Source organism: Mustela putorius, unplaced genomic scaffold (genome assembly GCF_011764305.1).
Source record: "Mustela putorius furo isolate JIRA1106 unplaced genomic scaffold, ASM1176430v1.1 tig00003833_pilon_pilon_pilon, whole genome shotgun sequence".
Lineage (NCBI taxonomy): Eukaryota > Metazoa > Chordata > Mammalia > Carnivora > Mustelidae > Mustela > Mustela putorius.
The window spans coordinates 77847-105007 of record NW_025421986.1 but is presented as its reverse complement, the minus strand read 5'-3'; the positions used below and the strand labels follow the sequence as shown (position 1 = coordinate 105007).

Sequence of the window (27161 nt, the reverse complement as noted above, 5' to 3'; positions counted from 1 at the left end):
ACCGAGACCCCCTCCCATGATGTACTACATAACTATGATGTAAGGTCTGAAATGGTCTCAGGAGAGAAAGGTCCAGGCTAATTTGGTCACCAGTGTAAGGAGCAGGTGGCTCTCTGTAGATGACTGTGAAATTACGGTTTGGTATGAAGTCCTTCTCTCTGACACTAGCAGGGTCAGTCTTTGGTTGATTAACTAAAAAAGTCAGTTTAAACAAGTACTCTTAGGGAATGGTACATACAGTTTTTAGCATTTAATTGTAAAAAATATATGTACATTTATTCTCCATTGAAACAGTGCCAGGTGTTTTCTCTGGAAACTGGCCTGCAGATTAGATTTCTGAGTTATCACAGCACTTGGGTCGCTCAATAGGTTAGGCATCTACCTTCGGTTCAGGTCATGACCTCGGGGTCCTGGGATGGAGTCCCGCATTGGACTCCCTGTTCAGCGGGGAATCTTCTCCCATTGCCCCTTTCCCTGCTCATAGTGTCTGTCTGTGTCTCAAATAAATAAAAAGAATCTTTAAAAAAAGCTTTCTATGTTGTCTTTTTTTGCATTCAGTTTCAGTTTCTTTAACTGAATTGAGTGAGAATCCTGTGATCACTCCCTCCCTGCCTGGTACTTGGTCATCTCACCCATACCTAACTTAGCAAAAATTTTCTTATTGATTTCTTTGTATCAAATCTTTCCAAAGTAGCTGTGTTAGTTTTCAAAAGAACAGTGACTTTTTTTTTTTGCAGTCATATTTTGTTGGCTTACATAGTGTTTAATGAAAAGTAAGTGTAGGTGTCCTTAACTAGTTTGGGAATCATCACATTTGATTCTTGCTGACTAAACAGGTCATGGAGTAGCAGAGTCACAGGGGAATTAGATAGTAATTTATTGCCTCTAAGCATATAAGCCTACCGGGGTATCACAGTATTGTAAAGGGGAAACACAGGATAGCTAATCCTGTGAGACCAATACTTGGAAATAGGTTATGAAAGATTTGGAACATCTGTTCAATGGGACACTCAGCATGCACATAAAATATTAATAGAAATGTATGTGTTTTATGTAAAGACATTCAAGTTATATTTTTAGATGGGAAATTTTTTTTAATAGAATGGGTTTTTATTTTTTAATTTTTTAATTCTTTTTTTAAGATTTTATTTATTTATTTGACAGAGAGAGAGAGAGGTCACAAGGAGGCAGAGAGACAGGCAGAGAGAGGGGGGAAAGTAGGCTCCCAGCTGAGCAGAGAGCCTGATGTGAGGCTTGATCTCAGGACCCTGAGATATGACCTGAGCTGAAGGCAGAGGCTTAACCCACTGAGCCACCCAGGTGCCCCTAGATGGGAAATAGTTTAGAAGAGCATGAATATTTGTGTGTGTGTGTACACACATACATAGAGAAGGTCTGGGGTTTCCATTCAAGATGGAAAAAACCCTACAACTAGCTGAGTGACTCCTACACATTAGGTGAGTAAGAAAAAAACCTATGTTGAAGTAAGAATCAGTCTTGCCATAAACCCCACCCCTGGTACAGCGACCTGGGATTGGGAGGGTACTCAAAACCCCAGGCTTCTCCCTGAGGAGCAAAGGGTTTGAGCCCCACTTCTGGCACCCCAACTTCCAAGACGTACATCTAAGAGACAAGACCCCAAAACATCCAGCTTTGAAAGCCATCAGAGCTTGCACCCATGAGACCCACAAGGCTATAGCAAACTGAGAAACAGTTCTTAAAGCAGTCGCGCGAGTAGACTGACCCACCCTGGAACTCAGCACAGAAGCAGCAGACTGAAATGGGTTCAGATTTCTGTGAAAGAGGCTCATTTGCTTATCTTAAAGCCCTGAGGGGCAGGCATCTACTTTAACATGGATCTTGGAGCCTAGTAAGGTATTCTCCAAAGATGGAGCTGATGGGTACCATCTTTGCGCTGTCCCTCTACCTCGCTTCTGCTTTCTGGTATCTCCTGGAAAGGAGCTTGAATGCTCGTATGATGCCCTGAGGTTTGCAGTTGCTACCCAGGGTATACCTCTAGATCACCTGGCTCTAGCGGCCAGCAAGACTCACACTCACGGTAGTGAGTATCACAGTATTTACAACAACCAAGACTTGGAAATAACTAAAGTGTCCACCAACGGGGTGAATGGATAAAGAAAATGTGTGTGTATACGATGGAATATTGCTCAACCATAAAAAGAAGGAAGTCTTGCCATTTGCAACAACATGGATGGACCTTGAGGATATTGTGCTGAGTGAAATAAGTCAGACAGAGAAAGAGAAATACTGTATGATCTTCCTCACATGTGGAATCTAAAAAACAAAACAAAATGAAGTCATAGAGAACAGATTGGTGGTTGCCAGAGGCGAGGTTGTGGAGGAAATAGATGAAGGGGTCCAGTGGTATAGACTTCCAGTTAATAAGATAAGCCTTGGGGATGTAATGTACATCATAGTGACTGTAGTAAATAATACTGTGTATTATTGTATATTAATTTTATTATTTTTTATTAGAAATATGTATTATTAGCCCCAGGGTTACAGGTCTGTGAATTGTCAGGCTTACACACTTCCCAGCACTCACCGTAGTACATACCTTCCCCAATGTCCACAACCCCACCACCCTCTCCCTACACCCCTCCCCGCAGCAACCCTCAGTTTGTTTTGTGAGATTTAAGAGTCTCTTATGGTTTGTCTCCTTCCCAATCCAATCTTTTTTTTAAAGATTTTATTTATTTATTGGACAGACAGAAATCACAAGTAGGCAGAGAGGCAGGCAGAGAGAGAGGAGGAAGCAGGATCCCTGTTGAGCAGAGAGCCCGATGTGAGGCTCAATTCCAGGACCCTGTGATCATGACCTGAGCCGAAGGCAGAGGCTTTAACCCACTGAGCCACCCAGGTGCCCCCCTCCGAATCCAATCTTGTTTCATTTTTCCTTACCTACCCCCACACCCCCCACTTTGCCTCTCAAATTCCTCATATCAGGGAGATTGTATGATAATTGTCTTTCTCTGATTATTTCACTTAGCATACCCTCTAGTTCCATCCACGTCATTGCACATGGCAAGATTTCATTTCTTTTGATGGCTGCATATTATATATATATATATATTTTTTAAGATTTTACTTATTTATTTGACAGAGATCACAAGTAGGAAGAGAGGCAGGCAGAGAGAGAGGAGGAAACAGGCTCCCTGCTGAGGAGAGAGTGAAAGACCCTTTCCCCAAAGTGTCAATGAATTAACCGCTCTTTTGCTTTTCTGTAACTGCTTGGCTTTTAGGATATAATTAATTAACTGCTCTTTTGCCTTTCTGTAACCGCTTGGCTCCCCCAACACAATGATAGCTGGTAGTTTCATAATAACTGTTTCTTAGCAAGATATGGCATTCCCTGCAAATAGCCTTCTAATAAAATATGGCCTAATACCTGACCACATAGGCAGGGGGCCGCATAGTCACATTAGTCACGTAGGCAGGGGGCTGCATAGTCACGTTAGTCACGTAGGCAGGGGGCTGCATAGTCACGTAGACAGGATATCTTTCTGCTGAGTAATAAGGTCTAACTTCCCCTCTTTGTTTCCCCTTCCTGCCTTTTTCTTCGCACGCAGGGGGTCTTCCAAAGCCAATCCACTAACACCAAGTATGCCCTTTTTCAAATGTTCAAATTGTCAGCCAATTGGCCCCGTCCCATCTGGGACTTGTATGTACCTGTCTATAAAAATCCTGCACCACCCCAGCCTGGTGTGCTCAGCTAGCAGGAGCTGCTGACCACCCGCAGGCGCCCGCGTTACAATAAAGAACCTCTTGCTATTTGCATCCTGTGGCAGTGTTGAATTCTTGGGTAAGGGGATCCGCGGGTCTTTCAAGAGCCTGATGTGGGGCTCGATCCAAGGACCCTGGAATCATGACCTGAGCCAAAGGCAGAGGCCTTAACTCACTGAGCTACCCAGGTGCCGTATATTATTATATATTTAAAGTTGCTAAAGCTTAAGAGTTCTTAGCACAAGAAAAAATGTGTATGTTTGGTGATGGATGTTAACTAGTCTTAGGGTGATCATTTCACAACAGATAAAAATATGGAATTTTTATGTTGTACGCCTGAAACTAGCATGTGTCCATTATATGTCAGTTTCTTTAAAAAGTAATTGATATTTTATTTTTTTAAAAATTATTTATTTATTAGACAGAGATCACAAGTAGGCAGAGAGGCAGGCAGAGAGAGAGACAGGGAAGCAGGCTCCCTGCTGAGCAGAAAGCCCAATGTGGGCTTGAACCCATAACCCTGGGATCATGACCTGAGCTAATGACAGAGGCCTTAACCCACTGAACCAGCCAGGCACCCCAAAAGTAATTTATATTTTAAAGAGAAAGACTATGGCACCTGGGTGGCTCAGTCAGTTAAGCGTCTGCCTTCGGTTGAGATCTTGATTTCACGGTCTTGGAATGAACCCTGGCATCAGGCTCCCAGCTCAGCAGAGAGCCGGCTTTTCCCTCTGCCCCTCCTCCCACTTGTTCTCTCCATCTTTCTCTCTCAAATAAATAAAATCTTTAAAAAAAAAAAAAAAGTAAAGAGAAAGACCAAAACAAAGTCTGGAAGGATGTGAATCGCTGTGTTAAATAGCGAAGAAAAATAAACATTAACAATGCTTAACTGCAGAGCATTCGAAAGTGGGTGATTCTTTTTTTCTCTCTTACATATGTATTTCTTGGTTGGTTGAAAGTTTGACAGTGAACATTTGTTACTTTTAAAATTAAGAAGAAAAAGCTGTTTCTATTTTGAGAATAGCCTCTTTGAAATGTATAATTAAAAGAAATAAAATGCCTGTAGAGTTAGGCAACAGGAGAGAATGGTCTTGGTGAGGGGTCCCCTTTCCCATAATCTTAGGAAGTGAGCAGACCCCCTGATGTCCTGTGTGTGTTCCCCTGCAGTAATACGGCCTCTTATTCTTTCTCTGATCTTATTTTTCTATGTAAAATGTGGTATCAGTGCAATCATTTTTTCTTTCTGGTTTGATTTTCAGGAAGATTTCGACGTCGATCACTTTGTGTCTGACTGTAGGAAGCGTGTCCAGCTGGAGGAAATAAGAGGATATCTGGAACTCTACTATAAACTTCTTAAAATAGCCATGGTCGAGCTCATCAACAAGGATTATGCAGATTTTGTCAACCTTTCCACAAACTTGGTAAACCTGAAATTCACAAGTCCTACACACACACACACACACACACACACACACACACACACACTTTCTCTCTCCTTCATATTTATTAAAAGGGCAGAGTTTTTAGATGTCTGGGCGGAGTCTTCAGTTGATTACCCCACCAACCCCACCAGAAACTTGAAGAAATTACCAATTTCATTAATAAAAGAACTAAACTTTTTGGAATACATTTTTTTGTTTTAGTTTTTATTCATTTAAGGTTGCTCTAGTTTGATTATGTTTCAAATTCATTAGTCAACAGTGAAAAGTAAAGGATAATAATACCCAAGGGGTTGTTTTATTAGCTGCTAAGTGATTACCCTGAAGTCTTCCTTGATTTAGACTAATTTGTAGGAGCAAATGTCCACCACTCTTACAATGTTTAATTTACTCCCAGGTATATCTGTTAGCCAGAGCTAGGTTGAGGGAACATTGGCCAATATTGATATTTAAAAATTTGGTTTTATAAAAATATAAGAATGATTTGCAGTGAGCTTATCAATTGTTTGTAAAAGCCATTTAGAAATGTTGAATTTTGTTACTTGGCAGAAAAGTCTCCTTGTTGATGCTTCATTTTGTTTTAAATCTGTTTGTCTAGAGAAGCACAGAAAGTTGCAGCTCTGTGGGAATTTCAAGAAGCATTAAAATTAATGATGCACATTTGCTTTTGGGAAATATACCACTAAGATAAATATCCCAATAGGATTAAAAACCTAGAAAATTTTACTTCTGTTTAATTTCTATTTTTCTCAAGGCTTATAATAATGTTTAAGAGAGACGTAGCCCGTCAGACTTTCACATCAGCTGGCTGAGTATCATCAATTACAGACAGAGAACTGTACACCTTCTGTGAAAATTTTTCACATTCATTTAAAATGTCATCTAAAGGCAAATTGTTCTTAAGGAAACTTTCGTTTCTCATGACTTCCCTTATTTTTATAGTTCCATGTATTTCAACAGATTTTTTTCATATTCTATGAACATTAATGGCCAAATAACACTTCTGTTGTTTAGCTAGTTATGTAGCAAAATACAGTTGTGCCAAAAAAATAACTTAAATCTGGTACTGCTTTGATCGTTAAATAGATACGTCACTATTACTCCTTATCGTGATGTGTTTGTGCCAACCTGGTTTTGCCTTTAGGTTGGCATGAACAAAGCCCTCAATGAACTTTCTGTGCCTTTGGGACAGTTACAAGAAGTTCTGGTAAGTCCCCAATTAATGAAAACAGTCTGCTGTGATGCCTGTTGTCCTCGCCGGCTTTTCTCTAAGAATTCTTTTCATCTGTTAGTTTGGTGGTACTGGTGGTGGTATTTTAACGGTTCATGATTATAATATTCACCTTCAGAAGATTTGTAAATGATTTTGTTTTTGCATATGCTAAAAACCTAAAAAAACATGTTCGATTTGAAGAAGACATATTCTCAGAGTAGTCAACCTTAAAATGTCAGGGGAGAGGAAGCATATTTCCAAATTCAACTTATTAATGCCACTTTGGTCATATGTAAGTGGTTTCTAACTTACGAATGACTTGTATTTTAACAGTTTGTAATCTTGTAAATATCCCCCCCACCCCATGTAATCTACATGTGGTGAGGTTCCTGGGTTGATCTACAAAAACTGTGTAATCCCTAATGGAACTGAAGGATAATATAAATAAAATGCAATACTTAATAAATGTTACATTTGCATGTTCTCCCAGAAAAATCTCTGTTGTGGGAATGGGACTCCCCACCTCTAAGCCATTGGGATTAGGAACTCCACCTGGGTGAACAGTGGAGGGGCAGTTGTGGCATCACTTCTAACAGAAAACTGTGCTGCCCTGTCTCCCCCCCTGCCCCCCCCCCCCCCCGTCTGTGTCTGGTGCCCTGACTTACGGCCTCTGTCCATTCTGATGCCCTGTCATAAACTTGTCATAAACGGCACCATCCTTCCTTGTGTGTCTCCTCTAGCTTGAGTGGCCTCGTGTGTCCCTCCCCTAAGACAGTGCCTGCATCCTAGAGAGAATATAAGGAGAACATAATTTAAGGGAAGACACAGTACATGGTTAGAACCAAGAAAAATGCGGAGTAATGGAAATATCAGTGCTGAGAAGCCTAGGGGAGGGGGAGGCAGGAAAGAGGTCGTGAAACAGGTAAAAATCTTGAGTTGTGCCTTGAGGTAGCCAATACTTTCCATGGTTTATGTCTCATTTGAATTTTACAAAATCTTGTTAAAGGTACTTTTCCTTGGAATGGAAGGGATTTTCATGGTCCGCTGTTGGATTCCACACCAGCCGCTGTGGGGCTCTCCCACTGCCTCCTTGGTGTGCCTCTTCCTTCCGCGGCCTCCTAGTGGTGTTGTTTCCCAAGCCTAGCCTTCCTTTGGCCTCCCACTCTTCTCTCAAACCCCCTCCCTGGAGGCAGATTTGCTCTACTCACACAGGCTCCCGTCCCGCCTCACCCCCTGCCATCACCGTATCCCCTCCCTTTTCCATGGCCTGTTTTTATGGCCACTTTGGTCCTGCTCAGCCACAGGCCTGACCTGCCTTTCTGGTCCCAACTCTGAAGCTGTTCTGTGAGATTCTCAGACCACTGAGGGATACGACTATATCTGTCTTCATTGCATCCCTGTGGGCTGCCACAATACTGACGTCCAGGAGGTGTTTCATAATGTTGATGGAGTGAATTAATTCACCTTCCTGTGGAATTTTTGTGATATGCCTACTTCATTCTAGTTGTTTCTGTTAACCTTTGTTTTGGCCCTAATTCCTAATTATCTCTTTATTCATTAGCTTCTGGACATGTTTCTCTACCTCTGTGCTCTGCCTTTTTCTGGTCTTATGTTCTTCATTCTTGATTCCTGGTATTTCCATACCCACATTTCATCATCATGCATCAGTACTTTGACATTCTTTCGTTCTCCAAAATATGCAGAATCTAAAGACCTCATCTCAGTGAAGTTGGCCCTCCATTCCTATTTCTGCTTCTCTCCAGAAGGAAGCCTGCAGTGCACATGGCTGTGTGCCTGTCTGACCCTGCCCCTGAGTGTGTGTGCACTTACATCTGCTCCCCATCCCCTCCCCACCTCGGCAGCTGTGTACACATGGCTTTCAGAGTCCGATTCGAGCCCCATCACATTTCCAGACTCTCCTGTACTTTGCTTCATATTATCTGTTCTCCATTCTAAGCCCCCTCATTCCCATAACTTTCACTGTATATGTGTCATTCTTCTTCTGGCCATGCGACCCTGCCTTCTTGTCATTATGCCCCCAGATCATGAGTCCCCTCAACAGTAACTGTGTCTGGTATATCATGGTATTTTTTTTTTGTCAATATCTGCATAGTACTGGTGCACAGGTATTAAGTTCTGTGGAATTGAATGAGATGTAGGAACTTGATAATGTGACAAAACAATGTCTGTAATACGTTTTCTTTATTATTCTTTTAAAGAGTCTCAGGTCACCAGTCAGTGAAGGAATTCGGGCAGTAGATAAACGAATGTGTAAACAAGAGGACATAAGGAAGAAAAAGGTACCCTCCAGTAGATTTCTTATGCTGCATGCCAGTTGAAGCCCTCTCCTCTTGTCTCCGCGAACTTGTCAGCACTATTCAGATTTTTTTCTTTTTTTCTAATTTAGCTTTTTTTCAAAGCTCTCACGCATGTGCATTTTATGTATTATGTCACGTTATCTACCTGAAATAAGAAGACAGAATTTCAGAGGTACCAACACGATCTCAAGATCACCCACTTTTTCCAGAACAAGAAACAGTGATAACTGTTGTCGGTGCAGTGCTTGACAGTTAACGACTGTATAAATTGTCAGCGGCCCTGTAAAGAAAATAGGCCTATATTAGAGACTAGGGGAGAAGTGGGCTTTCCAAAGCAAACTCAGGATTCTGCCGTAGGTTTGTTGTTATTTTCTGATCCTGTGTTCTTTATGTTCTGGTGTTCACTTTAATTTTTTTGATTCCCAGTAGTTAGCATGCGGTGTTGGCTTAGTTTCAGGTGTGTGAGACAGGCAACGGCTCTGTACATCTGAGGGCTCACCCTGGGAGTGTGCCCCTTAGTGCTATCTCCAGTTCCAAGTGTCCCCAATATCATTCATGATCATAACGATGTAGGGACACAGCGGGCATTGGGAGTCTGGGCTTCTGACTCTCGCCTGCTGCTCTGTACAATGTATTCTATGTGTATTATTAGCATATTTGTTAAAATCTCAGTGGGGAGAAGCCTGTTTGAGGGACCTTCTGTTTAATTCGCCTCTGGATCTCCTCACAGCTTTTGTCCAAAGAATGCTTGTCGTGCACTCCCAGACAAAACAGTAAGCTTTGTGAGAGCAGGGTGTATTTCTTGCTTTATTTTCTCGTGCCCTCCCCCCTGTCGGAATGAATGTCGAGCTCCCAGGGGTGTTCATTATTATTATTATTTATTGAATGGATGACTTTGTATTTTTTTGTTCTTTAAGGATGAGAGTTTTCATAATGTCCCTCAACCTCTTTGATAATATTTGTAGTATAAAGGGTCTTTAATGATTTGGTGCTTGGGCATATAGGTATATGCACATGTAAACTGAGAGGGCCAGTACGATCGGAAGCCAAAGTTAAAACATGAATAAAGGGCCATAAGAAAACAAATGGAGGGACGCCTGGTGGCTCAGTTGGTTAAACGTCTGACTCTTGATTTTGGCTCAGGTCATGATCTCAGGATCATGAGATTGAGCCCTGCATTGAGCTCTGTGCTCAGCAGAATGTCGGCTCGAGATTCTCTCTCTCCCTCTGCCCCTCCCCTGCACGCGCACATGCAGTCTCTCTCTCTCTCAAATAAACAAATCTTTTTAAAAAAATAGGAAAGAAATGCCCATAGAAAGATTCAGGATGGGGAAAAGAAGAAATAAGAGTATAGAATATGAGAAAGCAAAGTATAGGGGTTTTTTTTTTCCTCTATAAACTTGCAATAGAATATGGAAGTATGCTTATTCTAGAACTAAGATTGGCATTCTTGAGAATTCTGTGTTTCATAGAAATATTCAAAATATAGCATGCCCTATATATTTGAAGTTAACTTTTGGTCTTATATTTTCCTGCATTTAGCATGGAAAATAAAGATGATTAAGAGTAAAGATGGTGACATTTTTTATTTGCTTAATTTTTATTTTTATAGATGTGTGTGTTGAGGCTTATACAAGTTATTTGATCAGTTGAAAAAATTGAAAAAATCTTAAATTCACAAAGTTCTAAAGAAACCTCTGCACTAGAGGGAAGCAGGTAAGCATTTTTTTTTAACTAAGTAGCACATAAATTAATACTTCACATGCAGTCTAATTAGGCGTGGACGGCTTAGTTAGAATTCATTTCTGAACAAGAAGAAAATCCAGGTTTGTGGCTAGAATGTAGCTCCAGGAGAGTGGAGAGCATGAAATGGTGAAATCTATATCACATTCCTATAAACCCTTTGGTTATAGACCACAGTTCCAACACGTCATTATGCTTGCAGTGGAAAAGTATATTTGGAATCACCTTCCCTGAGGACTAGCAAAGTCCTGTTGATCTTTAAGGCATACCTACCATTCATCTTGGTTTTTCTCCATCTCATTTTTTTTCCTAGACATGCCCAGAGTATTACCATTGATGTATTTTGCACCAGCATTATATTATTATGAAACAGTATAGGACATATCCAGTTGAAATTTACAAACAGGAAAGAAAAAACTTATGAAATAGGAAAAAGATGATGGCTCTCTTTGTTATACTGTGATTGTCTTGTTCCCTTCCTGGTGTGAATTTTCAATCAGCCAGGGTAGATGAGTGACTCAGAAAATGAGTAGTTAGGTCCTGTCAGCACCGTGAGACTCACAGTGGTGCAGTGGGAGTAGCTGGGGCTGGTCCTACACATACCAGCTGGGATGCCTGCGTCAAGGTCGCCTGGTGCCCTGAGTGCTCTGTTGTGTGACGCTAACAGTCCCTCCCCTTGCAGGCGGAGTTAGGTTTCTAAATTTTAGGAATTAAGGTTTTAGATTTGGAAGGAACTTGAGAGACCATATGCTCCACATGTCTCATGATGGAGATTAAGAATGGACACATCCCAAAGGAAGCGATTCTCTGGTCCTAGGTCGCTGCCCCCTTTCACATCAAGGCATTCAACTAAGTGGTCAGCCTCCACTGTGCTTGTGTCTCTAGCCCGTTGCACTCGTGCTTCTGCCCCGTTCGTCCACACTTAGCAGACAGTCTGCACGCGGCCCTTCTGCAGCCCGTGTGTCTCCAGCGGCTCTCTGCTTCGCTGCGGCCCTTGGCAGCGCCTGCAGCCCCTCCAGCCATGTCCACGTTCGGCCCCTGGGGAGCTGGCCCTACAGTGTTCTTCCCGTCTTTGCTGTTGCTGCTGTGCTCCTCGGATAGAAACACCTCAGTGAGCTCTGTGTCTACAATCCTGTCCCTTTGCAGCACTGTCCTTGATAAACAGACATTGTGCGCTTTCTTGCTCAGAATTACCTTGGAGGACTTTTTTCTCCAGAAGAGCAGCTCTGAGCTCTAGAGTCAGGAAAACCAGAGTAGCGTCAGCGCACGGTAAATCCATCATGCTCTGCCAGGCCCAGAAATGCCGAGAAAAGGATAAATAGGAAATGCGCATGGGATCAGTCAGTAGAGGTGGGGATTAGGCTTCCGCACTGTTAGTGCCAAGCGCTTGCCTTCCCTCCACACCAGTTCTGATGCTCTGGGACGGGGCACACCGTGGCAGGTCTCCAGAGATTTTGGGTTTCCTTACAGTGTGTTTCCTCGCTACCTGACTGCCCATCCTCAGATGTGGGATGCCTCATAGAGCCCAGCAGGGGCTTTGGGGCCTTTGTTGTGTGTTTTTTTCTTTCACTGTTCGGCTTCCTTTTGAATGGGGTTGACGCTTTCTAATGTGGGGGGCAAGAGGGAAGTGTATCCAGTCCACTTGATGGCAGATGCACTGTGAGTGATTTCTCACCAGCTCCCGGAGCACCGAGCTTGCTCTTTCGGCCGTTGGGTAAATTTAAACTTGGAGTCCGCTGCTCTGAGCGATTTCCCAGGTTGCTGCTAGGCGGTCAGTTTTAGCTGATTGAGGAGACTGCAGTAGTTGGTACTGGGGAGGTACTTGGGAGTGAGAATGAGGCAGGCGGAGAAGAAGAGGGGGCTTCGGGTATGAACGGTAGGACAGGGCAAGAGAGAGGAGGGGGTTAGAGAATGGGAGAAGAAGGGAGAAGGGCACGAATGGGAGAGCCCGAGGAACGTGGTGGAAACATGCAGTTGTACCCACACTGACCTAAAATAGCTCCATCCCCTTGCCTGGGCCCTGTGGCCCGGGCCAGGCTGCGTCAGTGGCTTCTATGACCTCCCCGCTCCTCACCCCTCACACTGGGGCCTGCTGCACAGACAGTTTGTCATGAAAATTGATGGCATGCAGGTGCAGGTGCCTGAGCTCTGTAAGGCATGGGGGGCGGTGGGGGTGGCAGGTTTTAACTTTGGGAGTTACATTTCTCTAATTGTCTCTACTAGCCCTCTCTGGACTAGCGAGATTTTGGAGAGAATTGCCACAGAATTTAACCAGTTACAGTTTCATGCTGTTCAGAGCAAAGGCATGCCTCTTCAGGACAAAGTAAGACCAGCAAGTGTTGGTTTCGATTTTCAATTTGCTGTTTGCGAATTTCCTGGATGATTTTGGTTTGACCTAGCATTGTCCCTGATAGTTGCTACTCTACAGGGTTTTGAAGCTAGCTTTGAATTTTTTTTTTCAGTGTCTCCTGCTTTCATTATGTCACACTAGATAGATTTTGTGTAAAGACACAAGCATAGTCTCGAAACTATGCAAGTAAAATTAATTCTGAATTTCATGTAACTTGACACATCATATGATGTAGTCAGAGTTCATTTATCCAAAGTCCTTGACTGGGTTTAAATGCACGTTTGTCAGATTTGCTCCGTAGCTTAAGAGGCAAATAACTTTTTGTCATTCAGTAATTATCTGAACTTCACTTTGATGAAGCCGACTTACTTTCAAAGAAATCATAGGGAGGGGACGCCTCAGTGGCTCAGTCATTTAAGCCACTGCCTCTGGCTTAGGTCATGATCCCAGGGTCCTGGGATTGAGTCCCACCTTGGGCTCCTTGCTTGGCAGGAAGCCTGCTTCTCTTTCTGCCTGTGCCTACTTGTGTGCTTGTGCTCTCTCTTGACAAATAAATAAATAAAAACCTTTAAAAAAAAAAAAGAAGGAAAGAAAGCAATCATGGGGAGAAGAGATTCATTGTTTTTCTCTAGGAAATGTTGGGATTTTAATCTTACATATATTCTGGTAGAATTAGAGGCTCGCTTTATATATATAACACATATGTATATAAATTATACACATATATTTGAGCTTTTAGAAACTGTGGTGCCTGGACCTTCTTTCCTGGTCTCTCTGTTCTTGCAGCGTATAGCCCACATTACAGCCATGCTGCAGCAGGCCCTGGGAGGCCTGCTGCTAGAGGGGCTTCAGACTTCCAATGTGGATATCATACGGCACTGCCTCCAGACTTACGCTACAATTGACAAGACACGGGATGCAGAGGCGTTAGTTGGTCAAGTACTGGTGAAACCGTACATGGATGAGGTTTGTGCCCCCATGCACCTCATTCCACAAACACAGAGCATCTAATCTGGCTTCGTTTCTTGACTGGGTGCGAGAGAGCTCAGGGCTCTTCCTTGAAGATGCTCCTAGTTCCTGCTCTTCTGGTTGTAAGAAAAGGTTGGTCCCGCTTGGTGCCCATCAGCATGGCAGGAATCAGGCATGCGCTCTAGTCTCTTCCAGTGATGCCATAACTCAGGGATCATCTTAATTTAGTAGGGGTGAGGGACTTGCCTAGGAAGAAGGTATGGATCAGAACATTTTCAGGTCAATTTCCATTTCCATAAGTTATACGTTAATGAAGTTGCCGAAAAGCGTGACCCCACCAAGGCGCCCGTGCCCACTGGAGGAGCTGGAAGACAGCTCTGTGCGCAGGGAAAGTCTGTGAGGGGAGGCGTCTTTGGAGAATTGATGTGGCCTAAGTCTTGAAGACCATGGGGGAGTTTGCCAGGCTAGGAAGGTGGGAGGGAGGGAATATTCAAAGATAAAGGGCTTTGAAGGGCGAGTTAGCGGGGTAGTACCTTAAGTCCGGAACTTGGTTACCCAGTGTTCTTGACCGATAAGGATACAGTTAAATACAGGGAGTCAGTGTATCCTGCCTCTGAGCGGCCGGAGTATGGGCTGCACCATGTGAGGCCGCCAGCAATCAGCAGCTTCCAACTTAGAGAGTGTTGGTTTCATCTAGTTAAGGCTGACAGAAGTCATGAAGCCAGTCTCAGCGTTTGAGGGATTTCTTCCAGTCACCTACCAGTGCGAGTGTTCTTTCTGTCCAGTAAGTATAAAGCTACCCACCATGACTTCAGGATGAAAGGCTTCCAGTTTTAAAACGGGACAGTATCCCAGTGATAGAAGTGAAATTGAAGGATTAATTTCAGTAATCTTCTCAGCTTCATTAAGACTACTAAAAGTAAATGATCTGTCAGTTCTTTGTATGTATCCTATTATAGTTCATAGCTCTCTCTGTGGGGGTGAAAAAGATCACATTATTCTTTGTCACTAAATGAAAACATTTTAGTTATTTAATTTACGCCCTTTTCATTGAACTGAATCTAATATGCTAAATTAAGGAAGTACTTTACGTTTCCGTGTCGTTAAATGAACTGTGGCCACGTTTGTATTTTAAGTTTGTATGCTTGTCATTCACCTCCTGCAACTCAGCCTCACCCAAAAAAAATAAAATACTAAAGCAAAATAAGATGTGTTTTCTTCCATCACTTTCCATCTCAGCCCTTTCCCTGTTCTGGAGACGGTAGAGGATAAGGCCAGGGTGAAGATGGTACAGAGCTGTTGTCTGCAGATACAGTATTTCGCTTTTAAGCTCAGAAGGGAAGCAGATGAGTGTGTATGATGTTTTAGCTTCAGGCCAGTCTCTGTCCCTCAGCCTCTGTGTCCCCCAGGATTGGAGCAGTATTCCCAAATCCCGGGACCCAGATTTTCATGCCATTGTTACTTACCTCCTGTTTAGAAAGCATACTGAGTGGGGAGGAGGAAGGACGAAGTGCATTTGTAAGGTTTACTCGATTCTTTTCTCTGTAGTGTATAGTTCATACTTCTCTTTTAGGTGCTTTAAAAACAAACAAAAACACAAACAAACAAACAAACAAATAAATAAATAAAAATAAAATGCTCTTCCTTCTGCTAGGTGATTGTAGAGCAGATCGTTGAGTCTCATCCGGACGGCCTGAAGATCATGTATTCTAATAAGCTCCTGGAGTTCGTTCCTCACCACTGCTGCCTTCTTCGAGAGGTCACAGGAGGAGCCATCTCAAGGTGACATAAAATGCTGTATATGCACCTGAGCTCAGTTTAGTGACCACCTGTCACCTCCTCATGTGCCGCTGATCCCTGGCTGTCCTGTCTGACCCAGGAACGTGGGAACGTGTGCTCTTCCCTATTTGTTACCAGTGCTGTGAGGCAGGTGTCGCTTGCCTGGGTTTACAGGGAAGGGAATGAAGAGTGGGGACGAATCTCAATGGTGACATTTGTGTGACTCCAGAGCCTCTGCTTTTCTCTTGTCTATACTTTCTCCTTAACCAGGTTCAAAATCAAAATTGGTTTCCTTCCATTATTGTGATGTCATCATCGGTCTAGAAATACCAATTCATTTTAATTCAACACGTTTTATACTGATGGCAATTAAAGTCATGTTCGGTTTTCCCTCCCTCTCTTATTTCATTTCCATGGCTTTCCAGTTCTGTTTCATGAATATCCCATTACCTTCCACCATCTCCATCATCCCAGTCCAGACCTTTGTCGCCTTTTGTTCGAGGGTAGCGGCCTCTCCCCACCTGGTATCCCAGCTCCACCTGTCCCTCTTCATTGCAGCCCTCAGCTGTCCCACCTGCCCAGAGCTCTGCAGCCTTCCTGAGTCGCTCGTGGCTTCTCATCGCCCACAGAAGAGCATCCAGTCTTCCTGGCGCAACCTGTGACCGTTGGTGCTTGAGTCCTAGTGGTTCTCCGCTGTAGAACTTTTTACTGTGGAACTTTCCCCCATACCACTATGGTTCCTGGCCAGACAGGAGTGCTTGACCTTCCCTAACACACCTGGTACAGAAGATCCCTGACTTCACCTTGGTTCAGTTTATGGTTTTTTGACTTTTTATAATAGTGCAGAAGTGATATGCATTTAGTTTGGATCTTTTCCCAGGCTGGCGATCTACAGTAGGGTCCTCTTTTGTAATGCTGGGCAGGGGCAGCAAGCACAGCCCCCAGGAAACCACGTGATCACGAGGGTCAGCAACCAACACACTTGAACCGTCCTGTTCTAGTTTTCAGTGCAGTGTTCAGTAAGTTACATGAGATACCAGACACTTTATTGTGAAATAGGCTTTGTGTTAGAGAATTTTGCCCAACTGTGCAATACTATAAGTGTTCTCAAGACATTTAAGTTTGGTGGGGCTAAGCTCTGATGTTCAGTCGCTTAGGTGTTTTCCATGCATTTTCAACTAAAGAGATTTCCAGCTGAACAATGGGTTTATTAGAAGCCGAGGCCGTCATAAGCCGAGGAACATCTGTCTATACTGTGCACCTCTGTGTTTTCCTTCATTGCTTCCTGTCTCATATCCCTTTGTCTTTCTGTCGATCTGTCACTCCACATGAAGCTCCAGTCAAATATAACTTCTTTTTTTTTAAAGGTTATTTATTTATTTACTTATTAGAGAAAGCATAAGCAGAGGGGGAGGCAAAGAGTGAAGCAGGCTCCCCACTGAGCAGGGAGTCCGATGTGGGACTCAATCCCAGGACCCTGAGATCATGACCTGAGCCACCCAAGCACCCCCAGGCTATGGTTATTTCAAGAAAAAGTCCTATTTGTGAATTCTTCATCTAGTGAAGATGAATTAAAATCAGAAAATCAACTCTGCCACCTTTAAAATCCCAGGAACAGAAAAAAATTCCATGAGCAGGTATAACCCTATCCACAATAAATCACTTTCAATCCAGTCCTGTAAACTAATACAGAGTAGGAAGAAATCATTACAGAAAAATTTTGTTTTCATTAATCAAGCTGGAAAATAACGGGCCTTACATGAATGCCCTTTAGGAAGACAGTTCTTATAGTTTTATGTTGATGGAAACTAACATTACATTCGAAACGCATGTTAAAACCATGACTGTAGATTAACTACCACTTTCAGTCGTCAGAAGATGAAAAATGGTCAAGAGTTACCCAAACTGAATCCTGGTTCCTCCTGGAAAATGTGTTCCTAAATATTTTCCCCCTGAACTACTGTGCTCTTTCTGTATCTTACACAGCAGACACTGCGATGCACAAACACATCCAGAAGGCCTTTGAGGGCTGACAGCCTGCTGGAACAATGAGGAATTCACCCGGGTTTCTGCCTTTCTGCCGGGCCCAGAAAGTTCTGGGTAACCCAGGTGACGTGTCATGAGAATACAAGTGTAGCTCACACCATACGTATTATCTCCTCAGGGTAGACACCAAAATCCATGTTCGTATATGAAAATCCGAGATGCGTACAGAAATCAAGAGTGATTCTGTCATCTTGAAAGAAAAACACACTGTTGCGCTGCCACATGCCTCGTTTCTCTTCGATTGACTGCAGGAAGTAGTGATTGCAGTCAGAAATCTCAGAAAGAAAAATTAGAGTAAGGGCAACACCTGAAGTTTATTCCTGAAAATACTTGGAGAACGACTGTGACCAATAAACCAGGGCTTAGTTCATGAGACTATGTCAATGAGCTTATACCATCCCATGTCCTGGTCAAACCCTCATGTCTGGGAGAAGGAGGGACGTCTTCATCTTCCAGAGCTACTATTAGGGGAAAAAGGTGGAGACAATACTGACTGAGTCCCTCCTTCAGCAGGAGAGTCAAAAACACCTTGCCCCTCCATAATCCCAAATGAAAATAAACATCTCGGGGCGCCTGGGTGGGTTAAGCTTCTGCCTTTGGCTGAGATTAGCCCCACGTCAGGCTCTTTGCTCAGCAGGGAGCCCACTTCCCTCCTTCTCTCTCTGCCTGCCTCTCTGCCTACTTGTGATCTCTGTCAAATAAATAAAATAAATAAAATCTTTAAAAAAGAAAAGAAAAGAAACATCTCATTTTACTAGTGTGCAGCAGTGACTATGCAGGAGAAATTATTATTATTTTATTATTAGATGATATATTATTATTATTATTATTATTATTGTACTATATTGTTAACCTTTTGAATTCGGACACCTAAAATTTTTAATAAAATATGAAGGCGTTTTTTTTTTTTTAAAGATTTTATTTATTTGAAAGACAGAGATCACAAGTAGGCAGAGAGGCAGGCAGAGAGAGGGGGAAGCAGGCTCCCCACTGAGCAGAGAGCCCGACGTGGGACTCGATCCCAGGACCCTGAGATCATGACCTGAGCCTAAGGCAGCGGCTTAACACACTGAGCCACCCAGGCGCCCCATGAAGGCTTTTTTTAAAGAACAAAAACTTCAGACTATATCTTTATCCTATAAGTTCCCACTACAACTGGCTTCTGTGTTGGCCAACATTTAGCCATTCAGATAAAGTCCGTATTTAGTGCTTCATGTGTATGCATGTGTAAAATAAGAGGACAGTCATAAATCTTTAAGATTGTGTATAATAACCGTGAAATAAGGATTCTTGATACACAAGGTCTCGTCTGGGGAAAACAGCTGGAGAACAGTATGCAGTTTTCAAATGATGGAGGGGGAATACGCATTCGGTTCTGAGAAAGGGAAAGAGAACAAGACCAAATATTAATAAAAGGGAAAAAAAGCTTTTTCTGCCATCTTTCTGTGCCGCAGTAACAGTGTGAACAAATGTCCCACAGATGCCCTCAAGAACATTAACACTGCTGAAAGGGGGGGCGAAGGCCAGGTTCTTAGAAGGCCATGCACCAAAGTCATCGTCCCATTTCCTCACTGTGATGACGAAGCATGAGTACATTGGCAAATTTGAAATTATTGATGACCACAGAGCTGGGAAAACTGCTGTGAACCTCACGGGCAAGTTAAACAAGTGTGGCATGACCAGCCCTAGACTTGTATAACTGAAAGATCTAGAAAAGTGGCAGAATATTTCCATCCCCTCAGTTTGGTTTCACTGCATGGAAAAATTCTTCTGGCATCATGCACCATGAAGAAGGAAGAATCCAGGCAGGAGGGAAAATCCTGGGATTCCTTTTTCCTAGAAATATAATACACATGGCACGTGAAAAAAAAAGGAAAATAAATTACAGTCAACTAATGTTTGACAAGGGTGCCAAACAATTCAATGGTGGTAAGAACAGTATTTTACTCCTAAGCAGCCACATGCAAATAATGAAACAGGAGTCCTGCCTCACACCATACAGAGAAAATAACCCAAAATGCATCAAAGACATAAATGTAAGCATTAAAATGATAAAGTTCGGGATGCCTGGGTAGCTCAGTTGGTTGGACGGCTGCCTTCTGCTCAGGTCATGATCCCGGAGTTCCCGGATCGGGTCCTGCATCAGGCTCCAAGCTCCACAGGGAGTCTGCTTCTCCCTCTGACCTTCTCCTCGCTCATGCTCTCTCTCATTGTCTCTTTCTCAAATAAATAAAATCTTTTAAAAAATAAAAATAAAGTAAAATGATAAAGTTTTCAGAAGAAAACACAAAGGTAAATGTTAGTGGTCTTGAATCTAACAACGGCTCCTCAGCCAAACACCAAAGTCAAGCAACTTAAAAAAAATAATTAATAAATGGGACTCAACCAAAATATCCCAGTTTTGTGCTTCCAAGGACCCCATTGACAAAGTCAAAAGACAAGCCACTAAATGGGAGAAAATATTTGCAGGTCATATATAAGGAACATGCATTCAGACTGTGTGAAGAATTCTTACAACTCAAATAAAAAGACAACCAAGTTAAGAAATGAGCATAGAGGGGCGCCTGGGTGGCTCAGAGGGTTAAGCTGCTGCCTTCGGCTCAGGTCATGAACTCGGAGTCCTGGGATCAATCCCCATATCAGGCTCTCTGCTCAGCAGGGAGCCTGCTTCTTTCTCTCTGCCTGCCTCTCTACCTGCTTGTGATCTCTCTCAATAAATCTCTCTCAAATAAATAAATAAAATCTTTTTAAAAAATGAGCAAAGAACTTGAATATACATTTCTCCAATATCCAAATGTATACATTAATATATAAATGTATATATAAATATAATTTACATTATCATATATTTATATAAACATATTTATGTAAATATATTTACATTCTTAAATATGTATTTAAATATAAATAAAATATGAAATATATATATTTAAAGATACATATAAGGTATATATAAAATATATGGGACAATAAGCACATGAAAATATGCTCAACATCACTAATCATTCGGGAAATGCAAATCAAAACCATGGTGAGATACCAACTCCCACCCTCGTGGATGGCTACTATCAAAAAACCCAAAAGCAGCTGTTGGAAGGATGTGAAGAGCTGGAACCTGTAAATTGCTGGTGGGCTTGGAAAATAGCGCAGCCACATTAGAAATGGTTTAGTAGCTCCTCAAAATGCAAAACACAGAGTTGTCATATGACACACCAATATCACTCCTGTGTATAGAGCCAAGAAAAAAACTATGCCCACACAAAAACTTGTGCATGAATGTTTAGGGTTTATTCGTAATAGCAAAAAGGTGAGAACAACCCAGATGTTCATCAACTGATGAAGAGATAAATAAAATGTGATCCACCCAGCCAGTGGAATATTATTCAGCCTTGAAAAGGAATAGAATTTTGATATGTGCCACGACACAGAGGAGCCTTGAAAACATTCTGCTGATTGAGAGAAGTCAGTCACAGAAGACCACATACTGCATAATTTGTTTTATATGGAATTTCCAGAATAGCTAAATCTACAGAGACCGAAAGTAGATTAGCGGTTGCCTAAGACTGGTGGTGATGGCTAAAGTTTTCTTTTGAGGATGATGAAAATGTGTAGGTAGTTCAGTATAGTATAGTTAACTATAGTGAAAGCCATTAAATTGTCCACATTAGATGGTGAGTGGTATGGCCTGTGAATTATATCTCAATTAAGCTGTCATCGAAAAATGCAAAGAACTTCTATATTTATCAAGTAGAAAAAGAATGAACTTGATTAAAAACATCAAAAATGGGGAAAATAAAAACAAACAAAAATAAGATGGAATAAAATCATGACTGTTTATCATTAATTTAAATGTGTACAGACTGGCTTTTTCTATTAAAGCACCTATCAGGGGGTTACAGATCCACGCTGTTCAAGAAACATACTTAAAATGCAAAAGGGATTGAGAATGTATCAGGTGAGGAGATACCATGCAAAAGAGAAAGCCGGAATGGCAAAATTCATCGCAGACAAGTTGGGTCTAAAGTTATAGGTACTAAGATGAAGAGGGACATTTTAAAAGGCAGAGTTTGGAAAGAAGATGTAAAAGGTATAAGCAGGTATACATCTAACATCATAACACCTAAAGACTCTAAAAATGCAATAACAAGGTAAAATTTTAGCTTTTCAAATGGGAGTATCTACTAGAAGGAGAGAAAAACAAGGGACACACAGAAAAAAATAGACATCCTGGGGCGCCTGGGTGGCTCAGTGGGTTAAAGCCTCTGCCTTCGGCTCAGGTCATGATCCCAGGGTCCTAGGATCGAGCCCCACATCAGGCTCTCTGCTCCGCGGGGAGCCTGCTTCCTCCTCTCTCTCACTCTATGCCTGCCTCTCTGCCTACTTGTGATCTCTGTCTGTCAAATAAATAAATAAAATCTTTAAAAAAAAAAGAAAATAGACATCCTTATTTCCCTCGGAAAACATTTCTTTCTTACACCTAAGGAAAGCCATATTTGTAAAGATTAATTGCATACTAGGCAACAAAGGAAACCTTTACAAGCCTTCCAAATTAAAGATTTAAAGAACAGTTCTTTGATCACAATCCAGTAGAATCAGAATTAGATAGCCTGGTAACAAAAAATTGAAACTACATACAAGTTAAGAAATACAGTCTTCAGTCAAAGAAGAAATCATAAGACGACTGAAGAAAATCTTGAAAGCAATGGAAAGGAGACTATTTCATACCAAAACTTACAGAAGACACCAGAAGTTATACTCTAAGGAGACTTTAGGGTCAAATGTCTTCAATTTCAAACATTTTTTTGAATAAAAGAAACTACTCATTTAAACCCATCAGAAAAGGGCAGCTCAATCAAAAGAAAGGAAGTAATTATAATAAAGATAAATTTTTTAACTAATAAAAAATATGAGGGGAAAATAAAGTCAAAGTTGTTTTTATGAAAGACTAATGAAATAATAAAAAAAAAAACTTCACATGCCCTATTAAGGATAAGAGAGGGGGAAGATGGGGTGTGGGAGGAGGTGGGGAGAGAGGGAAGGGGGATGGGGAAAGGGGGGTTTCAGGGAGGAGGGGACAGAGAGAGAGAGAGAGAGAGTTGCAAAACAGAGAAGGGTTGGGAACAGAGATATAAAAGCAAATACATAATATTAAAAAATCACTAAACTGCAAGGCACTTTATACTAATCAATTTGATAACCTAGAAGAAACGATGAAAACAAAATCATCCAAATGATTCAAGAATGGAAAATTCAGAAGATGAGTTCCAAGATCAGACAGGTTTGCAGCTGGATAACTGTCATTCTACTGTTAAATGGCAACAGGCAATTAAACAATAATAAGCCAATTCACTTGATGAAGCTGAGCACAATTTTAATACCCAAACCCGAGAGGGAGGAACGGGGAAGCTATTAACAAATCTGGCTTAGGACAGATTAGTTAACAGAAACTGAACTAATGTTAGCAAATAACAGAAGTCAGGCATCTATCAAAGGACTATATCCTGAAACCAACTTGGATTCATTCCAGGAAAATAAAGGGAGCTCAAGACCAGACAATCAATGAGATTTACCTCATCACTAAATTAACTGTGAAAAAAACTCTTAAGACCATAGCAATAAATGCATTTGATAAAAAAATAAAGGCACCTGATAAAAGGTGAGCAGCCATTCTTTATAAAAATGAAGATAAAAACAGAAGGACGTTATGCAGGAGGGATTATTAACCGGGAAGCACTAGATCAAGAGGTAGATAAAATGAGCCCATATTTGTCAAACAGTGACAGAGCCCCATGTGTGCGTGGATAGAGGCGAATGAGCTCATGGATGAGCACCAGGCTGTCAACAGGTATTATAGGAACAAAGGCAGCGGTGAGGAGAGGAGAGTCTTAACAACAGGGAAGAAGGTAAAAGGAGGATTGCAGTTAAAAATTGTGCATGATACAAACACATGCAAATAAGACCGGATATTTTCCCGTATATAGTTTTTTAAAACCCTGCACACATTACTGGAACTACCAACTCTTCCTTTCAGCTCCGCAGCCCTCGCGTGCTTTTCCAGTACCAGGATGCAGGGGTAGATCCTCCGTTGGTGAAATCCTATGTCATTGTACTCCTAAAGGGACAGGTGAAACAGCGCAGGGGCTGGAGGTCAGAAATCAGGCATTGCTGCGCCCACCCCAGCTCCCTGCTCGCCCAGCCCCCACTCTGAAGCAGCGGGCACTTGGAGCTGTTAAGAAGCAGGGATCTGAGCAGTTCTCTGGTTTCCCCTGGAGCCATCTGCATCCATCATATTTCCCACAGCTCTCCCCGAGTGTTGGTTCTGGCTCCCCCCGAGTGTTCCCTTAACTCCTAGCACACCCTTCTTTTGAGAGCACCTAGTACTCCCCGTCACAGTGCTCTGTCTGTCACATGCATCCATTGATCGACTTTGTGCTGGTTGAGGGCTGGAGCCCCCTCCTGTTAACTCCTCAAGTCCGTTTCTAATGCAGCAGCACCTGGCACTTAAGCACCCTGTCAGTACCTGCCAAATGAATGAAATGTACTCAAAACATAGTATGAAGTCTGCGTTTTGAAACTCCTTTTTGGAGCCATTTGCTATCATTTTCCCAGGCAATTTAAAAAATTTCCAGCCTTGCTGCCAATAACCTGAAGGAGTAAAGGAATGCCGGCATGCCCCATGGGACATGTCACTCTGGATGGTCCTTCGGCAGCAGGGACTTTGATAGCGCTCTTCCAAACCCAGCAGGATGGTGGAATGGGTATGTGGCTGAGTGCCTCCTGGGTCTGACCCTGTGTGACGCCACCGGGTGCCTGCAGCTGCCCTCTGGAAGGTGTTGCTTTTGCGGCAGAGCCGAAGGGCACCAAGCGTGTGTCTGTCTCCAAAGTCCTGGGTACCACATCACAATGCCTTCCTGAGAAGCAGAATCAAGGACAGTTGCTGATCTTCATTCCTTCCCACCAAAGGTATCTCATACACCATCTTTGGAAGTTGGATCCAGGGGATGCCTAGGTGGCTCAGTCGGTTAAGTGTCTGCCTTCAGCTCAGGTCATGATCCCAGGGTCCTGGGATGGAGTCCCACACATTTGCCCCCCTGCTCAGCGGGGAGCCTGCTTCTCCTTCTCCCTCTGCCATTCCCCCCACTTGTGCTTTCTGGCTCTCTGTGTGTCAAATAAGTGAATACAATCTTTTTAAAAAGCTTGGGCCATACTCTTTAGCCATTCTACTTTCCCTGGGGTAATTTGCCACCTCCCTGAATTTACCTGCATCTTTCCCAAAATCTACTTATCTTCCAGCCTTCTTGACCATAATGAGTCTATAAATTTTCAATAGACAGTGTGAACTTACACTTGCTAATATTTGCATAACATGCACCTCTTTCGATCTCAAAGAAAAGCTTCGCACCGCAATGGTCTCTAATCTCCAATTAGGTTCTGTTCTGGGATCCCACTGGAATTCTATGCACCTGTCCCCTAAGATGCCATAAATTGTGGTCCAGTTTCCCAGCCAGCCAAGGAAAGCACATGGGAAATCTTGCTGAAGTATGAGTAAGAGCCAACAAAAGGGAACATATTTATCTGCCTCGAATGCTGGAACCTGAGGAAAGCATGTTTCATTACAGACAAATCAGGAAGGAGGTGCAGATTGCTTTTTATGTCACTCTGGAGTGGAGGTCTGCCATTGATCATTAAGGCCATTTCCTGCAATGCACTCACCAAAGTGATACTCACTTCGGAGTGGACAAAACTTAGGAAATGGCCAAGGGGAGCTCTGCTTACACTTTACACTCTCAGCATTTATTTGTATTAATTTCTTTATAGGGCAGTATAGAGACATGAGACCACATTGAAAAAGCAAAGCTTGTCATCCTGTGGCCTTGGGTCAAGAATAGAGATAGTGCTGCTCATGTCAGTTTCAACTCCAGTGGCCAAGGGTTTGATCTGATGCTCTTTCAAGTTTTCCCCATAGCCTTTCTCAAGCTCAATGGCCAATAATCCCACAGGAGGAGATTTTAGGGCCCTCTCAAACTTCTGTTTTGCTATCTCTCCCCAGCCTGCTTCCTCTGCAAAAGTCACCACTTTGCCTGTGCATCTACCACCTCTTAGAGCTTTTGGAATCAGCCACGAATTGCAGTGCTGATTCCTTCCATGACCACATATTGTTTACAGGAAAACTCTTCTTCGTTATGCCTTGCCAGTCAGAGTGACGGTTTCATCCGCAACCTGGACCAGGTTCGGGAATGTTCTACACATAAATGTGAGCAAATGTCTTCTGTATTGAGAGACATGTACATTCTGTAAATGGACTCTATTGAAAAACCAATACATAGGGTACAGTTATGTCCTGACCCAGCTGGAAGGAGGCACTTCATTTCCATCTTTCAGAAAATTGGTGTAACACATTGATTTTCATAACAAAGAAAGCAGTTTTGTGTCTTCTACCAAAAGACTGTCAGAGTAAGCAATAAATTGCCTCTTTGGAGTGAACAAATTAATAAGATATTTTCTAAATTTCAAAATAACAAAGACAGAACGATGTCTGTAATGCTAAGTGCATCCCCTTAGTTGCAGGACATTGTGTCATGGACCACCTGAGCAATGACACATGGCGGCCGGTAGTCTGATTCACCTGGCAACCTGTTAAAAGAAAGTCTTGCACATGACAAGCTTTCAATAAGACACTGACAAGATGGCCAGGAAGCCAGCCTTAGCTGGCTGGCTTTTTCAGGTGTCCAGACATCTAGTCAACCTACCTCACCAACTCATCACCATGCTTACTGGAGTAAACCCAATCTCTTCCTTCCCCCCTGGAGATGGGAGAAGAGCCACTCACACGTTTGTATGGAATCCTCATTCTCCCTCGCTCTTTCCCCACATGGCGCTGTCCGTGAAATAAATAAACAAATCTTTATGTCACCCGGAAGTTCCTGGGTCAAATTACACAACTCGGACAATTTTGGGTCACTACAGCCTTTTGTTTTTCTCTCCACCTTAAGCCTTCTGGGTGACCAACAGCTATCTAAAACTCATGTTGCTGCCATATGCTGTTGTTCTGCTTCATCTTCCCAGTAAAGTTCAGTATTTTTCCCTAAAGTTTGGTTTATCAGTATCTCCAGCGTCTATCTCCAGCTAGGGTCATGATCCCAGGTCCTGGGATCAAGTCCCACTCTGGACTTCCTGCTCTGCGGGAAGCCTGCTTCTGCCTCTGCCTCTCATCTCTTATGAATAAAAAAAGAAAATCTTTTAAAAAATTAAAAAAAACCATTTCTATCTTCCCACTTTTAAAGATTAATTCTAGGAATTATTGCTATAATTCCAAGTGTCCTATCTCTTTCTTAAAAAGTCTACTCCAGGGCACCTGGGTGTCTCAGTTGATTAAATGTCTGACTCAAAATTTTGGCTCAAGTCATGATCTCAGGGTCATGGGATTGAGCTCTAGTGAGGCCTCTGTGCTCAATGGGGAGTCTGCTTCTCTCCTTTTCCCTTTGCCCCACCCCCCTACTCACATGTGCACACACGTGCTGTCTCTCTCTCTCTCAATAAATAAATAAACAAATCTTTAA

General features: G+C 42.5%; 1 protein-coding gene and 1 pseudogene across 4 annotated transcripts in view; both read left to right on the top strand.

The window, feature by feature from the left end:
* The window catches only part of LOC123394301 (conserved oligomeric Golgi complex subunit 2-like), a 33091-nt gene extending 15117 nt beyond the window's left edge, over positions 1-17974 (top strand). Inside the window, exons 2-7 of one of the 4 annotated variants that reach the window (XM_045088049.1) lie at positions 5004-5165; positions 6328-6390; positions 8616-8696; positions 13594-13773; positions 15431-15558; positions 17542-17974. In XM_045088049.1, coding sequence (XP_044943984.1) covers positions 5004-5165; positions 6328-6390; positions 8616-8696; positions 13594-13773; positions 15431-15558; positions 17542-17581 — 654 coding nt within the window. In that variant the 3' untranslated portion in view covers positions 17582-17974. Of the gene's footprint in view, positions 1-5003; positions 5166-6327; positions 6391-8615; positions 8697-13593; positions 13909-15430; positions 15559-16113 lie in introns of those variants that run through there. The other 3 variants (XM_045088048.1, XR_006609012.1, XM_045088050.1) reach the window with 3 other exon arrangements.
* On the top strand, positions 17760-19658 carry LOC123394299 (annotated as a pseudogene).
* The last annotated feature ends 7503 nt before the right edge of the window (positions 19659-27161 follow it).